Source organism: Musca vetustissima, unplaced genomic scaffold, assembly GCF_032173495.1.
Source record: "Musca vetustissima isolate MV318-11 ecotype Yass unplaced genomic scaffold, APGP_CSIRO_Mvet_v1 utg13454, whole genome shotgun sequence".
Lineage (NCBI taxonomy): Eukaryota > Metazoa > Arthropoda > Insecta > Diptera > Muscidae > Musca > Musca vetustissima.
The window spans coordinates 14,769-42,335 of NW_026877931.1; the positions used below are offsets into that span (position 1 = coordinate 14,769).

General features: G+C 34.0%; 1 protein-coding gene across 1 annotated transcript in view; it reads left to right on the forward strand.

Moving 5' to 3' along the window:
* The first annotated feature begins 1,074 nt into the window (after positions 1–1,074).
* Positions 1,075–27,567, forward strand: part of LOC133322637 (histone deacetylase 4) — a 79,389-nt gene continuing 52,896 nt past the window's right edge. Inside the window, exon 1 of the mRNA XM_061531602.1 lies at positions 1,075–1,146. Within this exon, the coding sequence (XP_061387586.1) occupies positions 1,113–1,146 (34 nt within the window). The 5' untranslated portion in view covers positions 1,075–1,112. The remainder of the gene's footprint in view (positions 1,147–27,567) is intronic.

A 27,567-nucleotide genomic window follows, 5' to 3' on the forward strand; every position in this document is an offset into this window, starting at 1 on the left:
CGGTTCAGTTTTAGATATAGCTCCCATATATATTTTCGTCCGATTTAATGTAAATAGTGTACAAAAGTACCTATATATCTTTCGATTTGCACGATATTTGGTACAGCGTACTAAATTAAGACCACAATGATGTGTGCTAAATTTCGTAAAAATCGGTTCTGCTTTAGATATAGCTCCCATGTATAGTTTTGGCTGATTTTATGTAAATGGTGCACCAAAGTCCCTATTTATCTTTCGATTTGCATGACATTTGGTATAGTGTATTGAATTAGGCCTAGAAGAATGTGTGTTAAGTTTCCTGAAAATCGGTTCAGGTTTAGATATAGCTCCCATATATATATTCGTCCGATTTTATGTAAATGGTGCACCAAAAACCCAAAGTTAGGCCGATTGACACAAAATTTTGCACAACGTACTGAAGGATTCCATCTATTGAATATACCCAAAAAGGTGAAGGGTATCATATAGTCGGCCCTGTCCGACTTTACTACTTTCCTTACTGTTTTTTTTAAAGATAAGAAAATTCAAGTTCAGTGGAAAATTGTGATAAAAGTTTGTATTTTTATCGAAGTACACTAAAGGGGGGAGGGGAGCCTTAAAGGAATTCTGCAAAATCATGTCATAAAAATATAATTTCTATACCCGTTTTTCGGTTATTGTATAGTTTTCATGTTTAGTTGTTGTTCTCGTCAGTCAGAGTCACACAAGAAATTTGATAGATATCGTGGTTAAATAATTATGGCACTGCTTGAGGGCAGTTTATATATATATAGAATACTTATAGAAGTGAGATAACATTTATATGGATATGACGTCAAACGCCCAATTGGGATAGGGAAAATATCAAAAAAAAAAAAAAAACTATAATGGGAACCGTTGGAGTTAATTTCAGTATACCCATTATGTGTGAGATTTTTTAAAGATTTTTTTTTCAAGTTTGTACAACTTAATTTTTTAAAAAAATATTTTTTCAAGTTGACACAGATTTTTTAAAAAAAAAAATTTTAGGAAATAAATGATTATTTAAATTCAAGTTAATTTTTAAATCGATAATTTATAATTTTAATCGTTTTATTTTTTCTTGCAGATTTTGTACAAAATAGGATTAAAAAATGACTTCACCGGAAGAGCGAATATCAACAAATGGTAATTTATACAAAAAAATATTTTTTTTTTTTTTTGGAATATATTTAATATTCTGACACACGACTCTTTAAAATTTGAAAAAAAATTGTTGTAATATATTTAATATTTTTTTTTTTTGGAATATATTTAATATTTTGGGAATATATTTAATATTTTGGCACACGACTCTTTAAAATTTAAAAAAAAAATGTTGGTAATAAAATAAAAAAAAATCTATATCGTATTTCATAATTTATTTTCCCAATATCACAACAAGTTATGTATAGAATTGGAATTTCCATAATCCATTAGTAATAATTTTCTATTGTATATACACATTGATAGATATGCCCTGAAAATACTCTTCAAAGACAAAAAAAAAAAAAACAGTAAAACCTCAATGAAAAAAATTCAAACAATATTCTTCTTTATTTAGAATTCGATTTCGATGTGTCCGTTTGTATCAGGTTTCACTGTCTAATTATTTTATAATAATATTATTATACAATATACATAATATCCATATCTATGTATATGTGTGTCTGTGTGCAAAGGATAAACAATACATTTGAAAAAAAAAAACAATCAAGCAACGAAAAGGAAAAGTCAGCCAACCAACCAATCATTCCACCTCTCCAACCCAAACAAGCATTCCTGCCAACACAAACCTCCCAACCAAACCACCCAACCATATCTAACTGCCTTAACCTTCTTATTCTTCTTCCAACCAACATTCTCGGCTTTGCTTCGGTTTTATTGATTTTTTTTTCGTTTCACATCTAAATCTATTTTTAGACTATTACTTTTGCCTTCAGCAAGAAGAAGGAAAGAACGAACACTTGAATGCCATTGAAAATAATAATAATAAAATATCCAACAGAAGGAAGCTAAGCAGGCAGGCAGAAGCCTGCTTAGACACCCAACCAAGGAATATCACACACACACACATACACACACTTGTTCTACACACAATTGTGTTTTTTTTCCGAGTGGTCTGGTGCCTGAATTTGTCTTTTTCGAGATTCCTTTTTGTGTTTTCCTTTCACGTTTTCTGCTACACAAAAACTTTTCCTTGTTTTCTAACAACAATACTACAGACATGCTTGCAGTTGAGTAACTTTGTCAAGTTCAAACGGGGGATTTTTTTGTTACTTAAATTCTTTCTTTCATTTTCCTAAAGAAATTCTTTAAAAAAATATAGCGACTTGAAAAAATTCCAAAATGTTGAGTATTTATATTTTTTATATTATTATTTTTTTTTAAATTTTTTTTATCAAAAAATTTTATTTATTTTTTTATGAAAAAAAAAATTCCATATTTTATTTTTTTTTTTTTGAAGTGACAGTTTATTTTATTTTAATTTTTTTATAATATTTATTTGTATTTTTTATGTATTATTTTGTAATAAAATAATTTTAATTATCTTTTAAATCCATAAAAAAGCATTTGAAACACCTCTAAAATAGCAGCATTCATCTTAAACCACAATAAACTCCAGTTATATCCACCTCTCCCTACAAAATATGCCTCTCTTTGCAAAATTCATCTCACTGCCTTATTTCATTTCACTTTCATTACCATAACAATATGCTGTGTGAACACATCTGTCTGTTATTATTACTTCAACAGTTAGATTATATTTACCATATCAACTCATCTTTAACACTCAGTCACCACTACTCCCTCTCGCTCCCCCTCTCTCTCTTGCCTTTGGTTTTCACAGATGACTTTTGATTTATATCTTTTATAACAGCATTACAACAGTCAGGGCTTAGGGCTCAGTCTCTGTTCTGTCTCTGCTCTCAGCTCTCTGCCAACGTCTTTGCTTTGCTGCTTTGTTTTGTTTTTTCCCGATGTTTGTTTTCATTTCCATATATTTTGGGGTTTTTTCATGATGGTGATGATGTACTTGCTGTTGTTATTGTTTTGTTTTCTTTCCCTAATACATTACATTATTACCACTCACACACACACAGCCAGCCACCCACTAGCTCTATCATACATGTATGTACACCATGTATGTACACTCATTAAATTACACTCCCACTTTTTTCTCCATGTTGTAGGTTAAGGTAACACAATGATAGCAACGGTAGTGCCAACGAGAGAGTGTGAGTGTTTGTTCGTGTTTAGTCGTAGAGTAAGAGTCTAAACGCAACCATAGAGTCTAGAGTCAGCGACAGTCGTTTGCCGTGTGTTTCTTATAGGCAACGGGAAATCGCGACGGCTGACGTTCGCGTCTAGCGGCATGACGCTAGAATAGATTTTATTCATTTTTGTTCAGCGTCATACTCAAAATTTCTCTCTTGCTCTCAATTGAGTTGCCATATTTTAGGTAAAAATCAACAGTGCTACCAAATTTCAATGAGAATTTATATCAAAACATATGGCAGTGCCGTTAAAAAAACAAATATTTTCAAAGATTGTGGATGTTTTTTAACGAATTAATTATAAAATGGAAGAAAAATAATTTTTTCAATAATTTTATCCAAGTTCCTTGACATTACTGTTTATTAAATAATAAATTGATTTTGGTTTGCACAACGTAAAATTTTCTGTCAGAAAATGAAAACATATAATTGACATTTTGTGCCGCTAACGCCAACTCTTCCGTTTGGTTTTCACGCCGGCGAAAAAGAATGACGCTGACTCGTGACTCTCTGGTTGCGTTTAGACTCTAAGGCGACAAGTGCTGTTCGTGGCTTTGTGGTCTCTGCTCTGTAGTTCATGTTGTTGTTGTTTGTATTTGGATAAAACAGCCGTTAGGCCATCATCGGCAGTGATGTGCAAATTATAACAAGAAAAAGAAAAACAACAACAACGACGCAATATTTGTTATGTGTGGGGGGTTTTGCTAACACCCTCACACACACACATACACCACATCTCACAGTTACCTTGCCTCACTACTTCTGCCTAATGGCGGCGTCTTTTAGCCTGTGGTAAACAAGGAAGCAAACAAACAAAAAACAAGTAGAAAAAATAGAAAGAAGAAGAAAACAAAAACAAAATAACCGACGTTCTTGTTGTTTTCAATGTTAGGTTAATGTTACAACCAACCGACTAACACATACACACACACATATTTTTCTATATAAATAACTGTCGTTTATATATCCAACCTATGTTTGTTCGAGTGTGTGTTTGCCTTTGTCCTTCAGAATTTTGTTGGTTATTTTTTGCTCTTGCTGTCCTTCTCCACTTTTCCGGAACTCAGCACAACGGAAAATGGTTTGCAAATGTAATATTTTGTTGTTGTTTTCTTTCTTGTTTTTTTCTTAAAAACTGTGTTATTTTCCGCTTAGGGTTGCCATATGTGTGGGAAAAATATCATTTAAAGGGGGGGGGGGGTTAATAATAAATCTGTTTATATAGAAAAGGGAAATTTTCTTTTATAATATAGAAGAGGGTGGCCTATAGAAGGGACTTTTCTATAAATTAATAGAAGCGGTACGACCTGTATACTGTAAAAAAAGGTTGATCCTATTTTGTACCATAGACAAAGTTTGAAATTGTATATACCAGAGGAAGAGATTGGGATTAAAGTAGAGGGTGGCATCCCATCTACGCTATAGAAAGGGTGGAACTTTATTATTTTACATCTTCCATATTATAGAAGAGGTGGTACCTCATCTATCCCATAGACGGTGTTGGAGATTTTCTACGCTTCAGAAGTGGTAGCACCTCTTCTATAATACTGAGGAGGTAGGACTTCTTCTATACAATATGTAAAAAAGGTTAGGAAATATTTTTTGTTAGGTTTATAATTAAAAAATGTGCTTTGAATCAAATCCGTTTCAGGCAATTTGGAGTCGATCGACAAATGTCCGCCTGGTTGTCTGTTTAGTGACTGGTTTGCACGATAATTCTCGAAGGGATTAACCAATCCCATCAAAACTTTGCACATCGTAATATTTCTTCCAAACATAAATGAAATTTGAAGGTGGAGGATATTGGTCCTCTCCTTCTGGTACCTCCCACACAAAATTGTCAAAAATTGGCTAAAAATTAATTTTATTATATCAGGTGAACTGAGTAAACAAGTTGAACTAAACATTGCGCAACCTTATATTTTACCTATACTAGATAAAGTCCGCAGATGGGACCCATCAGTCCACTCTTTCAGGTACCTCCCCCACAAATTTCGAAATTTTAAAAATTGGTATATCAACCAATATCATTCAAACTTTGCACATTGCGATATTTTTACCTAACCTAGACCTATCGGTCCACTCCTTCAGGGACCTTACTCACAAAGTGTCAAAATTTTGAAAAATTTCTTAATCAAATATTGAGCGGATGCGTTCAAACACTCCGTATAGTAATATTTTTAATAAACCTAGATCAAGTCCAAAGATGAGACACATCGCTCCACTCCTTCTTGTAACTCCCACACAAAATGGTCAAAATTTTCTAAATTTTCAAAATTCGTTAATCCCATATGAAACAAACGGAATATCAAATATCATTCAAACTTCGCACAAGGTCATATTTGTGCCTAGCCTAGATGAAGCCCAAAGATTAGACCCATCGCTTCACTCCTTTTGGTACCTCCCAAACAAAATGGTAAAAATTTGTTAAACCAATTTCAAGCGAATGGAATGTCCAACTGTAATCAATCAGTTTACGCCCACAAAATAAATAAGAAATTGGTGTCTGTCAGTAGTCATACGTATCCATTCCCCATAAATTGTGTTGGCTGGCGTATAACTTCTGTCAGTAGTCATACGCTCTATAGTTCATTTAATTTTTTTTAAATTCTCGTTTTTTGACTACTTAAATTTATTTAAAATTAGTTTTTTGTTATAATATTTTATTTTTAATTTCAATATTTTTTTAATTTTAAATTCCAATACCATTACCACAGCAACCTTCTAGTTTCAGCCGTTTTGTCGTCTGGGCGGCCGATCGATTCATTAAGTCAGTCGGAACCTCACCCACCAACTCACAATTCAGACCTTGCCTTGCACAAAATAGTTTCAGCCGTTTTGTCGTCTGGGCGGCCGATCGATTCATTAAGTCAGTCGGAACCTCACCCACCAACTCACAATTCAGACCTTGCCTTGCACAAAATAGTACGAAAGCAAAGTTGGGCAGCCCCATACACACCAGAGTTTAGGCGTTATTTTAACATTTTTTTGATTTTAAAACAAAAATAAATATTAATTCCGTGTTTATATTTTCCCTTAACAATTTTTTTAAAAGAAATTTTGCCCACCATTGTACGATAGCGTTTTTGGCTTAACCCGTATTCCCTATTTTTTCAGTTTTCTTCAGATATGTTTTGATGATAATCTCTCAGTTACGCTCTCGCACACATTTATTCTCAATTTAGTTGTGTTCAACACTGATTTAAACCGACAACGGCACCACCAACTGATTTTTTTAAATTTTTTTATGGGTTCACAACTCTGAGTTATTCGGAGTCAGGTTCCGATTTTTTTAAGCGTCTGCTTTGTCTCTTTCTCTCTCACTCATCAAGAGTTTTTTCCTTTTTTCCAAGAATTTCCTGTTGGAATTTGACTCGTCTATAAAATTTGCCTTCATGTCATTGCCTGCGCATTTTTTCCCTCAAATTGCCTTCCACAAAAGGCCCTATTAAAGATCGTTTATTAAGTCTATTGGTCTAATAGAATGTATAAATCACAGTCGGGCGAAGCACCGCACGCGTGCACTCTCGCGAGAGTAAGTATCACTATTCTCTCACACACATTCAACTGAACCAATTGAAAAACCATTGACACACACACAAAGCCAAGTGTGTGAGAACAGAATTTTTTATGCTCTGCCCGTGCCTGGTATAAATACTACCTTCAGTTCGTATAACATCACTCTCTTTAGTTTATCTCTGAAATCTCTGCTCAGCTCAGCTTATCATCTATAACGGCTCTCTTTTGCATTAGTCTATGAAGGTTCTCTCTTCATAACTACTCCCTATAACTGTTTACATCAGGCACGGACAGAGAATAATAAAATTTGCGTTGCATTGTCGATATGTGTGTGTGTGTCAGTGGGGTTTTCAGTTGTTTCAATTGAATGTACATGAGAGTATGGCGTTATTTACTTTCGCGAGAGAGCACGCGTGCCAGGTTTTGCCTAAAGCACAGTCGGGCGAAGCACTGCACGCGTGCACTCTCGCGAGAGTAAGTATCACCATTCTCTCACACACATTCAACTGAACCAATTGAAAAACCATTGACACACACACAAAGACAAGTGCGTGAGAACAGAATTTTTTATGCTCTGCCCATGCCTGGCTTAAAGTGGCCCTAGAACTGTTTACATCACAGTCGGGCGAAGCACCGCACGCGTGCACTCTCGCGAGAGTAAGTATCACTATTCTCTCACACACATTCAACTGAACCAATTGAAAAACCATTGACACACACACAAAGCCAAGTGTGTGAGAACAGAATTTTTTATGCTCTGCCCGTGCCTGGTTTACATCAAATTTTCGTTGCGTTGTCGATGTGTGTGTGTGTCAATAGGGTTTCCGTTGTTTCTCTTTCGCGAGAGAGCACGCGTGCCAGGTTTTGCCTGAAGTGCGTTTACATGTGGTAAAATAACGCCGTTTGTTTATGGAAAATTTGTGTGTAATGACGCCCTTTACTCTCTCTCTCTCTCTCTCTCTCTCTTTGAAATACGACTCCCTTTAGCTCTCTTATGTTAAATAAATACCTTCGTAATTATGTTGACGGCCTTTTTTTTATTAATTTATTTTATTTAAATATATTTTCTTGTTTTGATTTGCATTAAAACTGGTTTTCTTTTCTTTGCTATGCTAGACATCAAAGAAAAACAATAATATGTATATAAATATATTTATTAATTAATTTACAAAAATATATAAATTAAATGGCAACGTTCTTCTACGTGTTCTAGGTGTTAAAATCGTCTGCTGTCGTCTGTTGTGCTCAATAATAATAAAGCCCTTTTTTATGGGGGGTTAATAAACTTTACAGACAGAAATTAATTATTATTAATTTTAGTTTTTTAGTTGTTGTTGTGGATTTGGACGTCATCAAAGTATTACATATTATATATATATATATATATGGACTATATTGTGAATCGTGTGCAGAAAGTTTTACACGTGCCGCCGTTAACTCTTTTCAATGTTAAGCGTGTATTCATTAATTTCTTTTTTTTTTGTGAATGTCAGTATATTTTTTACAACAATTTCCAAATGTTTTTTTTGCAAAAATATTTATATATATTTTTTTTACATGTGCTTTCTTTTTTATTAATTTTACGACAAGTTTTTTTTTTTAATGAAGAAGATGTAGGCCTCAATGTCGAAATAAATTGTTTTTTTATAATTTATTCGAGTTGAATAGCAAGAGAGAAATATTTTTTTTATTAAATATATGAAATATTATTGAATTTATTTTCCTATTTGGAAGAAAATATTTTTTTTTTATTTTAGCCACATACAATTTTTTGTAATAAATTTTAAATGATCTCTACACACACATTTATCAAATGTGTGTTAATAACCAATTCGTTTAAATTGCCATTATAAATATAAAATAAAAAAAAAACAACAACAACAAATAAATTCAGAAAATACACGGAATATTATTATTCATTTTGATAATTCGTTGTATCTTTATGAGTTTCTATTTTTTTTTTTTTTTTTTAATTTTCAATGTCATTTGTGGTCATTCAACGTTGTAATCATGGCCAATGGCAAACAACAAAGATTATTTTAGAATCTGTTTTTATTTAACGTTGGTGTACGAAAATAAATATGTTTGTATATTTACAACCAATAATAGATCAAGAAAAAACAAAAAAATAAATATCATGATCATGGTGAATAGCGTTTGGCAAATATTTTCAAAAATGATTGAAAATAGAATTTTTGTGGTTAGATGTGGTTATGGTATTCAAATTTAAAATTAAAGCAAATATTAAAAAAATAAGTATAATAAATAGTAATTTTAAATAAATTTCATAACTAAATTTAAAAGAAATTCAAATAATAAATTTGATGGTCTACAGGGCGTATGACTGCTGACAGAAATTATACGCCAGCCAACACAGTTAATGGGACTTCGATGCGTATGACTACCGGCAGAACTCATACGCTTCTGAGTCTAATAATAATTAAACACCAATTTCTTATTTTGTCGATGTAAAATATCGTCTTGTCTCCTTTTTTGTGCACGGGACACAGGATGCTGAGGTTCCAATCATTGGGCGTGCATTCTTCTAGCCAAATTGTACTAATCAGGTTGTGCATGCTCCAGTATCTGACCACCAGACTTGAATAGTTCGGCTTGTAACCCATCGGCACCTGCTGCTTTATTATTCTTCAGCCGATTAATTGCTTTTATGACCTCATCTTGGCTAGGTGGTATACACTCTATACCATCATCTCTTATTGGTTCAAAATGTGCCTTCCAGGTCCTCAGCATGCTGTCTGTATCTGTCACCAGGTTTCCTGCTTTATCTCTACAGGAGGATGTTCCTGCAGCAAAGCCTTCGGTTTGGTGTTTTACCCGTTGGTAGAATATTCGGACTTCATTCTGACTCCTGTACATCTCGATTTGCTCACGCGCACGTTTTTCTTGTCCTTTCTTCTTTTTTCTGAAAATACGTTTCTCCTCTCTCCTTTTCTCCCGATAGTTCTCTATCGCACTACGTGTTGCTACTGTCCGCAGGGTTGCCCTATACGCTGCGTTTTTCATATCAGTAGCATTGCGACACTCCTGATCGTACCACGGATTTCTTGATGGTGGTTTTTGGTAACCATGCGTTGTTTAGGGACAACAGGGCGTATGACTGCTGACAGAAATTATACGCCAGCCCACATAATTAATGGGACTTCGATGCGTATAACCACTGACACTACCTATACGCCTCTTACTTACTTAGCTGGCTTATTACAGAACGGTTGTTCCATAAGCCGAGCTTAAAAGAGATTTCCAAGCGCGTCGATCTTGTGCGCATCTCCTCCAATTTGAAAGACCACGTTCCAAGATGTTGTTTTCTACTTAGTTTTTCCATCTTATTCGTGGCCTTCCCCGGACACTCCTGATCGTACAATGGGTTTCTTGATGGTGGACTTTGGTACCCAAGTGTTGCTTTTGCTGCAGTTTGTAGGGGGTGGACAATTCTTTGCCATTGTGCTTCTAAACTATTATCGGGACAAGAAGTGATTTCGTCAAGCAGGTGGGTAAGTTGAGAGGAGTAGGCCTCGGCTACCTGTTGTGTTTGCAGCTTTTCGACGTCGACTTTCCGTGTTGTGTTAGATCGCACCTTTGCTTAAGACGGGTGTGTATCTTGGCTGCCACAAGGCAATGGTCTGAATCGATATTCGCTCCACGGATCGATCGAACGTCTAATACACTGGATGAATGCCTTCCGTCTATCCAAACGTGATCGATTTGGTTTCTCGTTGTTCGATCGGGAGAAATCCAAGTGGCCTTGTGTATATCGAGATGCTTGAATCTTGTGCCGCTAACTACAATGTTTTTTGCTGCCGCGAAGTCAATCAACCTCATGCCGTTGTCGGATGTTTCTTTATGAGGACTGAATTTTCCGACGGTGGAGCCAAAGATATTTTTTTCCCTTCCAATTTTTGCATTAAAATCTCCTAACAGAATTTTAATGTCATGACCAGGGCAACGAGCATATACTGTTTCTAGGCGCTCGTAAAATATGTCTTTGGTCTGTTCATCTTTATCTTCGGCCGGAGCATGGACGCAAATGAGACTGATGTAGAAGAACTTCGCTTTTATACGGATTATAGCAATTCGCTCATTTGCTGGAGTGAATCTGGAGACGAGGTCTTTTATTCTCCTGTTAACCACAAAAATCCGCAGCCAAATTCATGTCTCGTAATCATCTGATTTACTTACGCCAGTCCTCCCTTTCCATCGCATTTCCTGTAAGGCAATAATATCGCTTTTGTACTTCTTGAGTATATCCGGCAAAACGAAAACTGCGCCCGATCTGTAAAACGTGCGCACATTCCATGTGCAGATTCGCAGATCGTGGTCATTTTTACGTTTGCGGGGGTTGTCAACATTTAAGGGGGGTTTGGTTTTCTTTTTCATTGCTTTTTCATAGTAGGTTGGGTGGTTTTCCGAGAGTGGGCAACTAACCCGACGCTTCAACCCATTTTTTATAGTTCGTATGGGTGAACTCGCGGCACATATTAGCTCACTATTTCATCGGTTGATGAAAATAGCTACCCAGGTGGCACCGGGGGGAGGTCAGTGTCCCCAAATTGAGATGAAAGAGGGACCAAGAAAAGCCGGGACTTCCTTCCTTCCACCCATAGCAAAAAAGTAATTTTAAATAAATTTAGGTAGTTCAATTATAAGAATTTAAATAAAAAATTATATGGGCGTATGACTACTGACAGAACTCATACGCCTCTTAGTCTTATTAGTCTTATATCTTAGTAAGACACCAATTTCGTATTTATGTTGTTGGTGTAAAATTATAAATAATTGAAAACAATGCAGGTTAGATGGTAGTTGTGGTAACGGTATTGGAATTTAAAATGAAGAAAAAATATTGAAATTAAACAAGTGAAAAAGCGTTAAGTTCGGCCGGGCCGAACTATGGATACCCTCCACCATAGATATAGTGACAGGTACTATAAATGAAAATATAGGGAACATACCAAAAAGTGGACCTATACCGACATTTCTAAAAACGGATTATGGAAACCATAATAAACATTTTAGAAATTTTTAAAGGCTAACGATGAAAATGTGCCTTATCGAAATATTGGTTCTAGACCCCATGTTTCTTTGGATCAAATCCGTTTCAGAAAATTTCAGATTTCATCCGAACTTTGCCCATCTTATTATTTCTTCCAAGCTTAGTTCTAATTCGAAAATGGGGAATATCGGTCCACTCCTTCTGGAACCTCCAATCAGGGGCTAGATCTAAATGCAGCTATAGTTCATTACCGAACCTTAATTTTTTATCTCTATCCTCCGCAGGTGAAATGATTACAAAAGGGTCTTAGAACCAAACTCAAAACGCGAAACAAATCAGATAACTATTTTAATATAAAAAGGGGGTTATATGGGGACTACCCCAAAAAGGGGGCGAATGTTAATAATTTTTGGTAGGGAGATTTGTTACCATATGCGACTAAAAATACCAAATTGCAGCAAATTCGGTTAAAAAACGCGCTCAAGAACCCCAAAATACCGAAAATTGGGGGTACCCTTATATTGGGGCTATCCGAAAAAATTGACCTATATTCATAATATTTTGTGGAGAGATTTTGAACCTATTAAGAACTCAATGTACCAAGTTTCAGCGTATTCGGTTGAAAAACGCGCTCAAGAACCCCAAAATACCGAAAATTGGGGGTACCGTTATATGGGGTCTACCAGAAAAAGTGGACCTATATTTATATTTTTTTGTAGGGACATTAAGTACCCAATAAGAACCCAATGTACCAAATTTCAACGTATTCTGTTAAAAAACGCGCCCAAGAACCTTAAAATACCGAAAAATGGGGGGTACTGTTATGTGGGAGCTATGCCTAATCGTGGACCGATATATCCCATCTTTGAACTTGACCTGCCTGCAGACAAAAGACAACCCTATGCAAAATTTCAGCACCCTATCTCAATTTCTTCAGAAGATAGCGTGATTACAACAGACGGACGGACATGGCTAGATCGTCTTAGAATTTTACCCTGATCAAGAATATATATACTTTATAGGGTCGGAAATGAGTATGAGAAATTAATATACCCTCCATACTATGGTGGAGGGTATAAAAAAATAAGTTTAAATGAATTTAAGTATTCAAGTGATAAGAATTTAAATAAAAAAGTATATGGACTATAGGTCGTATGACTGCTGACAGAACTTATACGCCAGCCAAACAATTAATGGGACTTCGATGCGTATGACTACCGACAGAACTCATACGCCTCTTAGCCTTATTGTTATTATTAGGAAGATACCAATTTCGTATTTATTTTGTGGGTGTAAAATCATAAATAATAAAATTAAAAAAAAGTGAAAACAAGGCAGGTATATCTTGCGTTCCGCCTGTCATAGTCATCTCGTCATTCAAAAAAAAAAAAAAAAAAAAAAAAAAAACACTTTGCTGATATTATCCTCCAGCTGATTGGAAATTATTTTTATCGCTTCTAGTACCCCATAAACCCCCCCATAAAAAAGCTATTGTGTTAAAAATGTGTTCGTTCTAAAAATACTTTAAAGTATTTTTTTCTATAGCAATTTTTTTGTCGTTGTTGTGGTATTGCTTACAATGCTGCGGTTTTTTTGTTGAGGTTGTATTCTTATCTAAGTTTTGTTTTTTTTTGTACGTATTTCAGTTTAAGTACACATATAAATAAAAAATAACAAAAATTTACAATTATTTTTTTATTTATGGTTATGAGTAATTTGATGGTTGGGCTTTCATCATCATTCCATCAAAATGGTATTTTTTTAGAGTAGAATATTAGGGTGGATTGTTGCAAGAAAATAAAAAATGGATTTTTTTTATAAAATATTGACATAACAAAAAAGTAATTTTAGGTTAATTGAAGTTGCAAAATTTAAAAAAAATACATAATAATTAGTGTACGCCAGCCAACACAAATTAATGGGATTTCGATGCGTATTTATATATATATATATATATACATATATATTCTATGGAAATCGTGAATACTGTATAATTTGTTGTACTATAGTTCTGAATTCCACCTCTATTTCTAAATCTAATATCAAGTTTATTACCATTTAGTACTCTTCATACACATAAGCACTATTTTCCGAAATCTCTTTTTTTTTACCCTCCACCATAGTATGGAGGGTATATTAATTTTGTTTTTCCGTTTGTAAATCATCGAAATAATCATTTCTGACCCTATAAAGTATCAGCGTAAAATTCGATGACGATATAGCCATGTTCGTCTGTCTGTTGTAATCACTCTAGCGTCTAAACGAATTCAGATAGATCGCCAAAATTTTGCATAGAGTCGTCTTTTGTCTACAGGCAGGTCAAGATGGGCTTTATCGGTCCACGTTTAGGCATAGCTCCCATATAAGGGTATTTTGCCCCTCCCCAATTTTCGGTATTTTGAGGTTATTGAGCGCGTCTTTTGTCTGCAGGCAGGCCAAGTTCGAAGATGGGCTTTATCAGTCCAGGTTTAGGCATAGCTTCCATAAAAGGGTAACCCCCAATCTTCGATATTTTGAGGTTATTGAGCCCGTTTTTAAACTGAATTCGCTGAAATTTGGTACATTGAGTTCTTATTATGTAGCAAATCTCTCCACTAAAAATTATAAATATTGTACCATATTTTCGGATAGCCCCCATATAAGGGTACCACCCATTTTTCTACCGAATTCGCTGAAATTCGGTACTTTGTAACTAAAAATTATAAATATATGTCGATTTTTTCGGGTAGCCCCCATATAAGGGTACCCTCCAATATTCGGTATTTTAGGGTTCTTGAGCGCGGTTTTCAACCGAATTCGCTAAAAATTGGTACAGGGGGTTCTTTTTGGATACCAAATTCACCCACTAAAAATTATAAATATAGGTCCACTTTTTCTGTTAGTCCCCATATAAGGGTACCTCCCATTTTCCAGTTTTTGGGGGGTTTGGACCGGATTTTTTTCCCCGAATTGGCTGTAATTTAGTAATTTCAGTTATTATTGGGTAGCAAATCTCTCCACAAAAAATTATAAATATAGGTAAATTTTTTCGGGTAGTTCCCATATAAGGGTACCCCCAATTTTCGATATTTTGAGGTTCTTGAGCTCGTTTTTTAACCGAATTCACTGAAATTTTGTATTTTGTAGTCGTATATGGTAACAAATATCCCCACCAAAAATTATTAATATTCACCCCTTTTTAGTGGTAGTCCCCATATAACCCTCTCTTTTATATTAAAATAGTTATCTGATTTGTTCCGTGTGTTGGGGTTGGATAGTCGTTGCGGGGAATAGTCAATTTTTACCATACCAAAGACTATTTTGCCATCTCTTGTAAGCATTCCGCCTTTTAAAGATATTGTGATAAAAGAAAACTCAAACATGATGATAATGAATGAAATATATCGGCAGACATTTAGGCATCTCCTTAATATAGTGATACCTCCTGAAGGAAAGAATTGAGATAAACCATTAAAATATTGGGTTCAATATTAGCATATACCGGTCATTAATTAGGCATAGCCCTCATATAATGATATCCCCAAATATAAATTTTTCATACGCTATGTAATCAATATTGGTCCGCCTTTAGGCATACCCTCATATAACTTTGTAATCTAAATTACAGTGGTTGGAGGATTTTATACTCCAGCATGCGTTATCAGTATCAGTCTACTTTTTGGATCTTACAGATTTTAGGAAAAATCCCCATTACAAATTGCTGAAGTTCGTATTTGGCGTACATAATGGTTTACATAAATCGGTTTGTAGAATTATCGGTATATGCCCACTTTTTGGTATGTTCCCTATATTTTCATTGCATGTATCTGTCAGTATAACTATGGTGGAGGGTATCCAAAGTTCGGCCCGGCCGAATTTAACGCTTTTTCACTTGTTAAAACTAACTCCATATCTCATCCTACATTTCAATCACTTATTTTAATTCCAATTTTTATGATTCCCGCTCACACAAAACGAATTGTACCATATTTAGTACCATTTAGTGCTTTTCGTATCCTCGTATTCCAATACTACCTTAATTCTGTAATCTCTCATTCCAAATTTAAGTTTTCTAAATTGTACCAAATTTCGTACCATTTAGTACACGTATTACGAATTTTCAAAACTACCGACATATCTCAATTCTGCACTCAAACTGTTATACTAATTCAAAATTTCAAGATCTCAGCCCTATCCGTTCACACAAAAACAATTTGTAACCCATTCGGTACCAGTTAATACTTTTTTCCTACACTCCAACAGTAATTTTTAATTCCAAAATTCTGGACTCCAGCTCTATTCGTCCACACCCATAATCAAATTGTACCAAATATAGTACCATTTAGTACACATAAGTACTATGCTTCCAATTCTATATTCTATATTCCAAAATCTACTATTATTCTAAATTTTAGGTTTCCAGCTATCTCCGTTCACCCAAAACCTAATTGTACCAAATATAGTGCCGTTTAGTACTATTCGTACACATAAACACAAATTTCCAAAGATATCTCTATAGCTCAATATTCAACAGCAATCTGAATTCCAAATTTTATGTTTCCAGCTCTATCCGTTCAAGCAAAATCAAAAATGTACTAAATTTTGTACCATTTAGTACTTTTCGTACCAATAAATACGAATTTCCTAAACTACCTCAATCCTACACTCCAACAGTGATTTTAATTCATAGTTTGAAGACTCTAGCTCTATCTCCTCACCTGATTCCAACTTGCACCAAATTTAGTACCATTCAGTACTTTTCGTATACATACGTACGTTTTTTAAAGCTACCTCAATCCTGTACTCCTAATTCTGATTTTCAGCATTCCATTTTTATACACTCCACTAAATGCAAATAGTACCAAATTTAGTACCATTTTGTACTTTTTATACACATAAGTAGGAATTTCTTAAACCCTTTCCATACATCAACACTACTTCCCAGCCTGCATTCCATATAAAATTTCAACATTCTAGCTATATATGTTCAATGTATATATAATTAGAACTAAATTTAGTAAAGTTTAGTACTTTTAGTACACTTTCCGAATTTCCAAAAAAAAAAATGTCTGTACATCTTTCTAACTTTCCATTAGTGACCCACATGCCAAATTTCTAGCTCTTCCCGTTCGCCTAATACAAAGGGTACCATATTTGGTACATTTTAGTACTTTTCGTACCCTTCTAGTTCGAATTGCCAAAAACCCAGCCTTATCTCACGCCTACACACCAACAGCAACCCCCTCTTCAAATCAAGCTTCTAGCTTTAACCGTTTCTTCTGGGCGATGATCTGTCAGTATTTCTTTCGAAATATATATTTTTCTAATTTTTCATTCAAATATTGTCAAAAAATATTATTTTCAAAATATTTTTATTTTTACTTATATTTGTTAATTTAAAAAAATCCGTACCGTCTCATGAATAAATTATTTTTTTTTTCTGGCACGAAATTCTGTTCTATATTTTCATTACATTTCAATTATGTTTTAATTACAAATAGTATCAATGCATTAAGAAACCTTTATCAATGCCTGATAATTCTGCCTCTCTCTCTCGTTCTCCCCCTTTTGACAACAACATATCACTCAATTGTTCACTCTATTTGCTGTGTTGTCATTATAATTCTGTTTACTTTATTTTTTCTCGATTCTAAAAATATACATTTTTTCTATAGTTTTTTTTCTACTTTTTCTATGACTTATAAAGTTGCTGCTTTTGTTTTATTTATTTATTTTTGTTTAGTTGTTGTTGTTGGTTCCTATTGTTTTGTTTTTTCTATTCATTTATAATGCATCTATAAATAGCAACAACAGGTCACGGCCTGTACTTGAGAAGCTTTCGATAGAGAGAGAGAGGGAGGGAGAGAACTTTGTAAATGAACAACTACTACGCAATACACAAACATACACACAGCAAACAACAACAAAAAAACAACCAATGATAATGTAAACCCACTTCAGGCAAAACCTCGCACGCGTGCTCTCTCGCGAATGTAAGTAACAGCATACTCTCATGTACATTCAATTGAAACAACTGAAACCCACTTGGAACACACACACACACACATCGACAGTGCAACGCAAATTTGTTATTCTCTGGCCGAGCCTGATGTAAACAACAGCAAATAGCAACAACAACACCAACCAAACACACTATCAGTAGAATTACAACAGCAGCCATACCTCCCTCTCCCAAAAACCCGATGCTAAGCCGAATGAAATCCTCGCCATTAATAGAATGGCAACGACAACGACAGTAACGGCATCGTCTGCTGCTAAGATAGTTGTAATAAAAGTAGTTGTTGTTCTTGTTGTTAGGAGGAGAGAAGCAGATATTACAATGGGGAGGAGATGGTGAGGGAGAGAGAGAGAGTGATACAGATTGGAGGGAGAGAGTTATAGCAACACTACACTATGAGTAATTGCAAAGGAATAAAATGAAATAAATAAATAATTGGAAATAAAATAGTGGGAGATGTTGTCAATATTAAATGCCGTTAGGCGAAATAAATAAGAATGGTAGTTGAATTCTAATGCAGGGATGGGAAGTTGGCATAGAGTTCTGATATCTTCTATACTAATAAAAGAGTAAAGTGATTGACTGACTGATTTAACGATTCATCAACGCCCAGACGAAAAGGCTGAAGCTAGAATCTTGAAATTTTGGGTGATGGTCACTCTTGGTCCAAATGTGACAGATAAGGCTGGGTTTTTGGAAATTTGTACTAGAGCGGTACGAAAAGTACTAAATGTGATACCATTTGTATTTGGTGAACCGGTGGAGCTAGAAGTCTGAAATTTAGTTTGGTGGTCGTTGATGAAGTTTGGGATAGATGTACAAAAGGGTTATTGGAAATTCGAACTCTAACTATCCGAAAAGTTTTAAAAATGTACTAAATTTTGGTACAATTCTATAGCATGTGAATGGATAGAGCTAAAATCTTGAAATTTGGAATGCGAATAAGGATTGAGATTTATGGTCTATTTAAGGAGATGGTTTTGAAAGCGTGTACTCGTGTGTACGAAAAGTACAATATGGTACTATATTTGGTACAAATTTAATTTGGAAATACAAATCGAGCTGGAATCCTGAAATTTGAAATTTACATTAGCGTCGGAGTGTAGGATTGGGATATGAACGTAGTTTTGGAAATTTGTTACTTATGTGTACGAAAAGTACTAAATCGTACTATAATTGGTAAAATTTGGATTTGAGTGAACCGATAGAGCTGGAACAATGAAGTTTGGAGTTAGGATCATTGTAGGGATGTAGGATTAGGGTCAGGATTCAGTTTAAGAAATTAGTACTTATTGGTACTAAATGGTACTCAATTTGGTACATTTTTATTTTAGGGGAACCAATAGAGCTAGAATCATGAAATTTGGAGTTACGATCACTGTTAAAGTGTAAGATTTAAATATGTAGGAAGTTTTAGAAATGTGTACTAATGTGTACTAAAGTTGGTACAATTTAAATTGTGGGTGAAGCGATAGAGTTGAAATCATGAATTTTTGATTAAGGTTCACTGTGGAAGTGTAGGATTGGGGTGTGTAGGATGTTTTGGAAATTGTACTATTGTGTACTAAATTTTGTACAATTTGAATTTTGGGGTAAACCGATAGTGTTGGAATCCTTAAACTTGGATATTGTATCACTTTGGCGGTGTTGGTTTGGGGTAAGAAGGGGGTTCTGGAAATTCGTAGTACCTTTTACTAAATTTGGTACAATTTGAATTGTGGGTGAACTGATAGAGTTTGAATCCTGAAACTTAGATTTAGAATCACTGTGTTTGTGTTGGTTTGGGGCAGGATGGATGTTCTGGAAATTCGTACTATTTTGTACTAAATTTTGTACAATTTGAATTGTGGGTGAACCGATAGTGTTGGAATCCTGAAACTTGGATTTACAATGACTGTGGGGGCGTAGGATTGGGTTATGTAGGAAGTTTTGGAAATTGGTACAACTATGTACTAAATTTGGTACAATTTGAATTGCGGGTGCACTAATAGAGTTGGAATCCTGAAACTTGGATTTAGGATGACTGTGGCTTAGTAGGATGGGGTATGTAGGAAGTTTTGGAAATTGGTACAATTATATACTAAATTTGGTACAATTTGAATTGTGGGTGAACCGATAGTGTTGGAATCGTGTGTAGGATTGGGGTAATTAGGAGGTTTTGGATATTCGTACTATTGTGTACTAAATTTGGTACAATTTAAATTGGAATCCTGAATTTGGAATCCTGAAATTTGAATTTGGAATCCACAATGAGGGTGTAGGATCGGGATATGCATGAAGTTTTGTTGGATGGTCGAACAGGGTACCTTTGGAAATAATGTGTGCTAAATGGAAAATGAAATTTGGTACAAAATGGTGCTCAAATTTAATTTATGGTCGATATTAATGTGTGAATTGTTTTTTCTGACATATGCAGTTTGCTGTGAAAATAAAATAATATGTTAATACATGTTTAAATATTTCCTACATTCGCTAACGAAGTTGCGGACATATGCTAGTAATAAATAATTTTAAATTAAATCAGAGAGCGTATGACTAATAAAAATATAAAAAAAATCATAACCCTAATTCAATATTTTAGATAGGAGTTTGAGTTGTAGTCTTGATAAAAAAATCTTTGCGTAGATTTAGAAAAAAAAATATTATTTTTCTAAAAAATCGTAGAAATTAGAAAATGTTTTTTTATAACTTTTTTTTTTTTGAAAAAAAAAATACTTATAATACATTAATTCGCAGATTTGTACTAATTGAATATTACCAAGGAACTATCAGGGCGTATTTTTAATAATAATGCAATCGTAAATCGTACCATAGAGCGTATGACTAATAAAAAATATTAAAAATAATTGATAGCACTCGTTCAAAAGTCATATTTTGTTCGTTCGTTTCATTTTTAATAAAATTGATTTTTTTTATAATACTCGCTCAATCTGCTTCTTGATAAAATTATTTATTATTTTAAGCAAATAATTTGTTGTTTAAAATCAATGCGTAAAAAAGCCAAGGAGTATTTTCCAATGGACTATGGGTCGTATGATTACTAATAATTATTATTTTTAAATCGTACCATAGAGCGTATGACCAATTAAAATAAAAAACAAATAATACGTGCCTGATATTGGTTTTGTAAAATATTTTTTATATATTTTCTTTCTACTCATTAATATTTAAAAGAAAACATTTTTTTTCTTCCGAATATTGTGGACCTTTTAGCGAACTTTGTTTGGTCTTCCAGAGATTTTTTTTATTCTGTCTATATAAAACCTTTTCTAGAGATATTGAACTTTCCATCTCTGCTCTTGCTATAGAGAAAAAAATATAAAATTCTATTTAACTGTCCATTAATGTCCAGCTAGTGGACTGGACGATTTTGAAGTCCAGGTGTAGTAGGGAAAAAATATTTATTTTAAAAATAGATTTTTTTTATTTACTCTAGAAGACATGCACTCGTGTAAATATTACCAACATTAAGACAACTCAAAGAGACAGAGAGGAGATAGAGATGGATAGAGAGAGCGATGTAAAGAGTTGGGGGAGAGTAGGTGATTTGTGGGAGAACACCTGAGTTAATGTATATTTAACTGTCGTTTTCTTTTTTAGTATTGTTTAATAAAATGTAATTGATTAGTTATTGGAATTACATGTTTGGCTGACATCGTTCGCTGCTGACTCGTTCGTTCGCAATTGTAATTTATTTTTATTATTGTTATTATTTTTTCTATTTTTCCTCCTCCCACACCTTTTTCTTCCTACTGGAATATATAAAAAAAATTGTGAAGAATGAGAGACAGTGTAATAACAATAAATAAATGACTAAGCCATTGTGTTCAAAGGTCAAATTGTGCAATTTCGAATAGAATCTACTGCTGCTGGCTGCACGTGGTGGTGAGGTTCGATGGTTGGTGTAATATTGGAAAATAGTATAGTGTGTTGTTTATCGTTTCCCAAGAAATAAGGTAGGACTATAGGAAAAAAATACTGGGTAGGCAAAATAATTGTTTCACTGGAAAATCTATTTGAATGATGGGTGGAACTTTTTTTCGGTTTGAAAAAAAAACCTTTACAAGTTCTTGGATAAATATATTGATAGTTCGTATGTTCAACATCTTGGAATAATTCCAGAGGAGTTTTTTTCAAACGAAATTAAACGTAAAAGGCTTTTCGATTTAAAAAAATTGCTGCAATAAAAATTCCAGCCGATATTATCCAAGGGACTCTTGGTCGTATGATTGCTAATAATTATTTATTTGGAATGGTACCATAGAGCGTATGACTAACAAAAATAGGAAAAATAATTGATAACGGCGATTCAAAGGCAGTATTTTAAGTCGTAGTCTCCCATTTCAGGTCTAAATTTTAGAAAAAAATTGAAATGAAATATTTTGTTTTTATTTTTTTTCAAAATCTACACATACACACATTACTGGAGGATATATTTGCAAAAAAAAATCTATGACTTGTTTTTTCATTTTTTTAAATATCTACCACTTATATTTTTTTCGAAATACATGTTTTCCAAATAATAGAAGCATTGATATTTATTGGAAAAAATGTTTGTAAAAATATATTCTTGAGGAAGAGGACTATGGGTCGTATGATTGCTAATAATAAATAATTTTGAATGGTATCCTAGAGCGTATGACTATTAAAAATAACAAACATTTTATACGTCTGATTTAAAGGCAATATTTTATGTCGCATGGAAAAGAAAAAACAAATAAAGCCTTTAATCACAGATATATAGTTTTCCGTATTTTTATACCCTACACAACTATGTTGTCAGGGTATTATAGCTTTATGCAGCCCCAAGAGATTGTAACGCCGCGAAATATTGATCCTAGACCCTATATCAATCGTCATATCTCGACTGGCTGAGTCGATCTAGGCATGTGTGCCCGTCCGTCCCGTCCGTCTGTCCATTATAATTTGTAAACACGCTACAGGCCACAGTTATGGACCAATCTTCACGAAATTTTGCATGTAGGATGGGTTTGGCCCAATGAAGAGCCCCTATTGTTTTGATAAAGAACGGTTATTATTTAGGGGATGAAATGGACCAAATAATTACTTTTTGTCTGATTTTCTGATCGCTCCAGAGGCCGCAATTATGGCCCAAACATCGTGAATTTTTACATGAAGAAGGGGATCGGGCCAAAGAATTAGCATGCTTATTTTGATAAAGATCGGGTCAAATGGACCCTGACTTTTGTGTGAAAAATTACAACATTTGTATTCTTTAACGTATATATTTACCCCTGAAGGACATAGACCCGAGAAGTTGACAATATATACAAGAGGAGTGGTCGACCTTTAAATTGATACCAATTTTATTGTCGTATGTACTCGGGTGTGGGAGTTACACTTAAGTATTTACAGGTGCTTACGTATTCAAATATTATTTAGTAACCCATTACCACACTAAATTTTCATGAGAATCCAGGTATGGTCAAGGACAATGCCTATAATTTTCGTTGATGATCAGATAATAATTTTGCGATGAACTGGACCGAAAACATTTGCAAGAGGGTGTAAATATCGCGAAATATTGCCCAAGCTCAGAATGTTGTACCACAGAAAGTTCGATTTTCGTGGAAGTTGTGTATGGTATCATATGGTCGGCACGTCCGACTATACTGCTCCGCTCACTGGCTTTTAATTTTTTTCATTCAAACAAAAAAAGTATATATATATATTTTCATTGATGTCTAAGTAAATTCTTGCAGATATTATACAAAAGGGACTATGGGTCCTTGAGCGTATGACTAATAAAAATGTGAAAAATTATTGATACGCTATTTTTAAAGACAGTATTTTAAGTCGAATTCGTCGATTGCAAGCATTCATAGTATAGACAATAGTTTTAAAATATTTTTTTTTTCAAATCTGCACATTATTACTGAAGCAAATATTTTTTTAACTGTAGGCATTATTTTCTGAGGGAAAAATATTATTTTTATATTTACGTCTTGAATTTTGTTAGGAAAATATTTAAAACTTCGTTAGCGAATGTAGGAAATATTTAAACATGTATTCACATATTATTTTATTTTCACAGCAAACTGCATATGTCAGAAAAACTAATTCACACATTAATATCGACAATAAATTAGAGTACCATCTAGTACCAAATTTCATGATTCGAGCTCTAAAGGTTCACCCAAATCCAAATTTTCCATTTAGCACACATTATTTCCATAAGTACCCTGTTCAACCATCCAACAAAACTGCATGCATATCCCGACACCCCCACAATGATTCTAAATTCAAATTTCAGGATTCCAACTCTATTGGTTCATCCACAATTTAAATTGTACCAAATTAAGTACACAGTAGTACCAATTCCAAAGCTTCCTATGTACCCAATGCTACACTTCCACAGTGATCATAAATCCAAGTTTCAGAATTCCAACTCTATTGGTTCACCCACAATTTAAATTGCACCAAATTTAGTACACAGTAGAACGAATTTCCAAAACCTCCTTCTTAACCCAAACCAACACCCCCATAGTGATTCTAAATCCAAGTTTTAGGATTCTAAATCTATCGGTTCACCCACAATTCAAATTGTACTAAATTTTGTACAAAGTAATACGAATTTCCAGAACCCCCATCATACCCCAAACCAACACCCCCACAGTGATACAAAATCCAAGTTTCAGGATTCCAACACTATCGGTTCACCCACAATTCATATTGTACAAAATTTAGTACACAATAGTACCAATATCCAAAACTTCCTACATATCCCAATTCTACACATCCGCAGTGATCCTAAATCAAAATTTCAGGATTCCAACTCTATCGTTTCAATTTAAATTGTACCAAATTTAGTACAAAGTAGTACAATTTCCAAAACTTACTACATACCCCAATCCTACACACCAACACTGATCCTAATTTCAATTTTTAGGATTCCAACTCTATCGGTTCACCTACAATTCACAATGTTTCTAAATGAAAATTTCAAGATTCCAACTATTTAGGTTCACCCACAAATCAAATCGTACTAAATTTAGTACATAGTAGTACCAATTTCAAAACATACCAAATTTAGTACACATTAGTACTAATTTCTAAAACTTCCTACATATTTCAATCTTCCGCCTTAACAGTGATCCTGACTCCAAATTGCATGATTCTAGCTCTATTTAGTACCATTTTGAACCCATAACTATTAATTTGTTAAACTGAATCCTGATTACAATACTACATCCCTACAATGATCCTAACTTCAAACGTCATTGTTCCAGCTCTATCGGTTCATCCAAATCCAAATTGTACCAATTATAGTACGATCTAGTACTTTTCGTACACATAAGAAAAAAATTCCAAAACTACGTACATATCCCAATTCTACACTCCGACGGTAATGTTACTTTAAATTTTCAGGATTCCAGCTCGATTTGTACCTGCAAATCAACTTTGTACCAAATATAGTACCATATAGTACTTTTCGTAAACATGAGTACACGTTTTCCAAACTCCCCTCATATCGACCCTACTTCTCAACCTTAATTTGCATTCCAAATATCAAGTTTTTAGAAATTGTACTAAATTTAGTACATTTCAGTACTTTTCGGATACTTATAGTTCGAATTTCCAAAAACCCTTTGCTACACCTATCCTACACTCCATCAGCGACCACCAATCCAAATTTCAGAGTTCTAGCTCTACCGGTTCGCCAAATACAAAAAGTTTCACATTTAGTACTTGTTAGTACTTTTCGTACCGTTCTAGTACGAATTTCCAAAAACCCAGACTTATAGAATCACTTTCTAAGTCGATTTATGCATGTCCGTCCGTCTGTCTGTCCATGTTAAATTGTCAACAAAGTACAGGTCGCATTTATGATCCGAATTGGATGAAATTTGGCACAGCTCATTTGTTTGGCCCAAGGACGAACCCTATTGTAATTGGGAAAAATCGGTTCAGATTTAGATATAGCTCCTATATATATTTTCGTCCGATTTAAGGTAAATGGTGCACCAAAGTACCTATATATCATTCGATTTGCACGAAATTTGGCATAGTGTACTAAATTAAGTATAGAATGATGTGTGCAAAGTTTCCTGAAAATCGATTGAGATTTAGATATAGCTCCCATATATAGCTTCGCCCGATTTTAGGTAAATAGTCCACTAAAGCCCCTGGAAATCGTTTGATGTGAACGAAATTTGGCACAGAGTTATGAATAAGATCGAGAATGATGTGTGCAAAGTTTCGTGAAAATCGGTTCAGATTTAGATATAGCTCCCATAGGTATTTTCATCCGATTTTAGGTAAATCGTCCACTAAAGTCCTTGGGCATCTTTTGATGTGAACGAAATTTGGCACAGAATTTATGAATAAGATCGAGAATTGTCATCCGATTTAATGTAATTTGTTGCACCAAAGACCCTATATATCTTTCAATTTGCACGAATTTTGGTATAGGGTACTGAATTAAGTCTAGAATGATGTTGCTAAGCTTCGTGAAAATATCCATAGCTAGGCCGATTGACACAGCGTACTGATGTTATATAAATTAGTCTCTGGCAAGTTTCCCTGAAATCGGTTCGCGTCGTCTGTTAGGATACATATGTAAAATATACCCAAAGTGGTGAAGGGTGTCATATAGTCGGTCCAGTCCGACTTTACTACTTTCCTTACTGGTTTTAGTATTTCAAAATTATCGCCGTGATTTGATTTGTTCCCAACAATACTTCAGATTTGAGTGCATTTTTATGTCGTGTGTTATTAATACAAAACGACACAACAAAATTTAATTCAAATATTTTGTTATTAGAAAATAAATAACAACAGTTATTTAAAGTCATGTTCCCGGTTTTTGTTTCCTCAGCAACGCCAGCACATTTTTTCTCTGTTACTCTTTTTATAAAACGAAAAATAAAATACAAAAATAAAAAAAAAAAAATGAACTGAAATGATAATTATTTGGTGCGATAAATGACGACGTTTTTCACTTCAATCTCTCTGTCGGGCGCGATAAGAGTCATGCCAGTTGACGTTAATCGGCCATATAGTCAGCCAGCCAGCCAGTCATTGTGCATATCTACAAATATATATACACATACACATATACACATGCATTTGTATGTGTATACCTCATTAGCTTGGTTGGTTGACTGTCCAGCCAGCCAGCCGGCTGGCTGGGTATTGTCAGGGTATTGGTTTTCCATTGATAAAAAATTTGAATGAAACCCCCATCGCAGAGCAGATCAAAAACCACATTCATTTACAAACATACCAAACAATACGACATACATACGTACATATGTATGTGCATACAAACATTTCGTTATGAATATACAACTACCTACTTAATTTAAAAGCAAACATGTCATTAATATTTTAATGATTATATCAACAACAGCAACGAAAAATAAAACGAAATGAACGGACGGACGGACATGCCTACGTACGCATAGATATTTGTATAATGTCGACAGAGATACCAAAAAAAAAAAAAAAAAAAAAAAAACTGTCAAAAAATAAAAGTATTTACGTAAAATATAATACGTTTTTTTTAATTCTACGTAAAAAAATCGTACACACTTATGTACATATAGCTAGTGAGATACGCTGATTTGATTACAGGCAAAAATATATATATATATATATGTATATATGTACGTATATCTTATATACAAGTGTATAAATATAGAGATATACGTATATTTGCATGGGAAAATAGTTTTGACAAACGTCATATTTTTGGTTTTCTCTGACGCTTCTCATATGATAATTGAAATTATTTTGAGAAA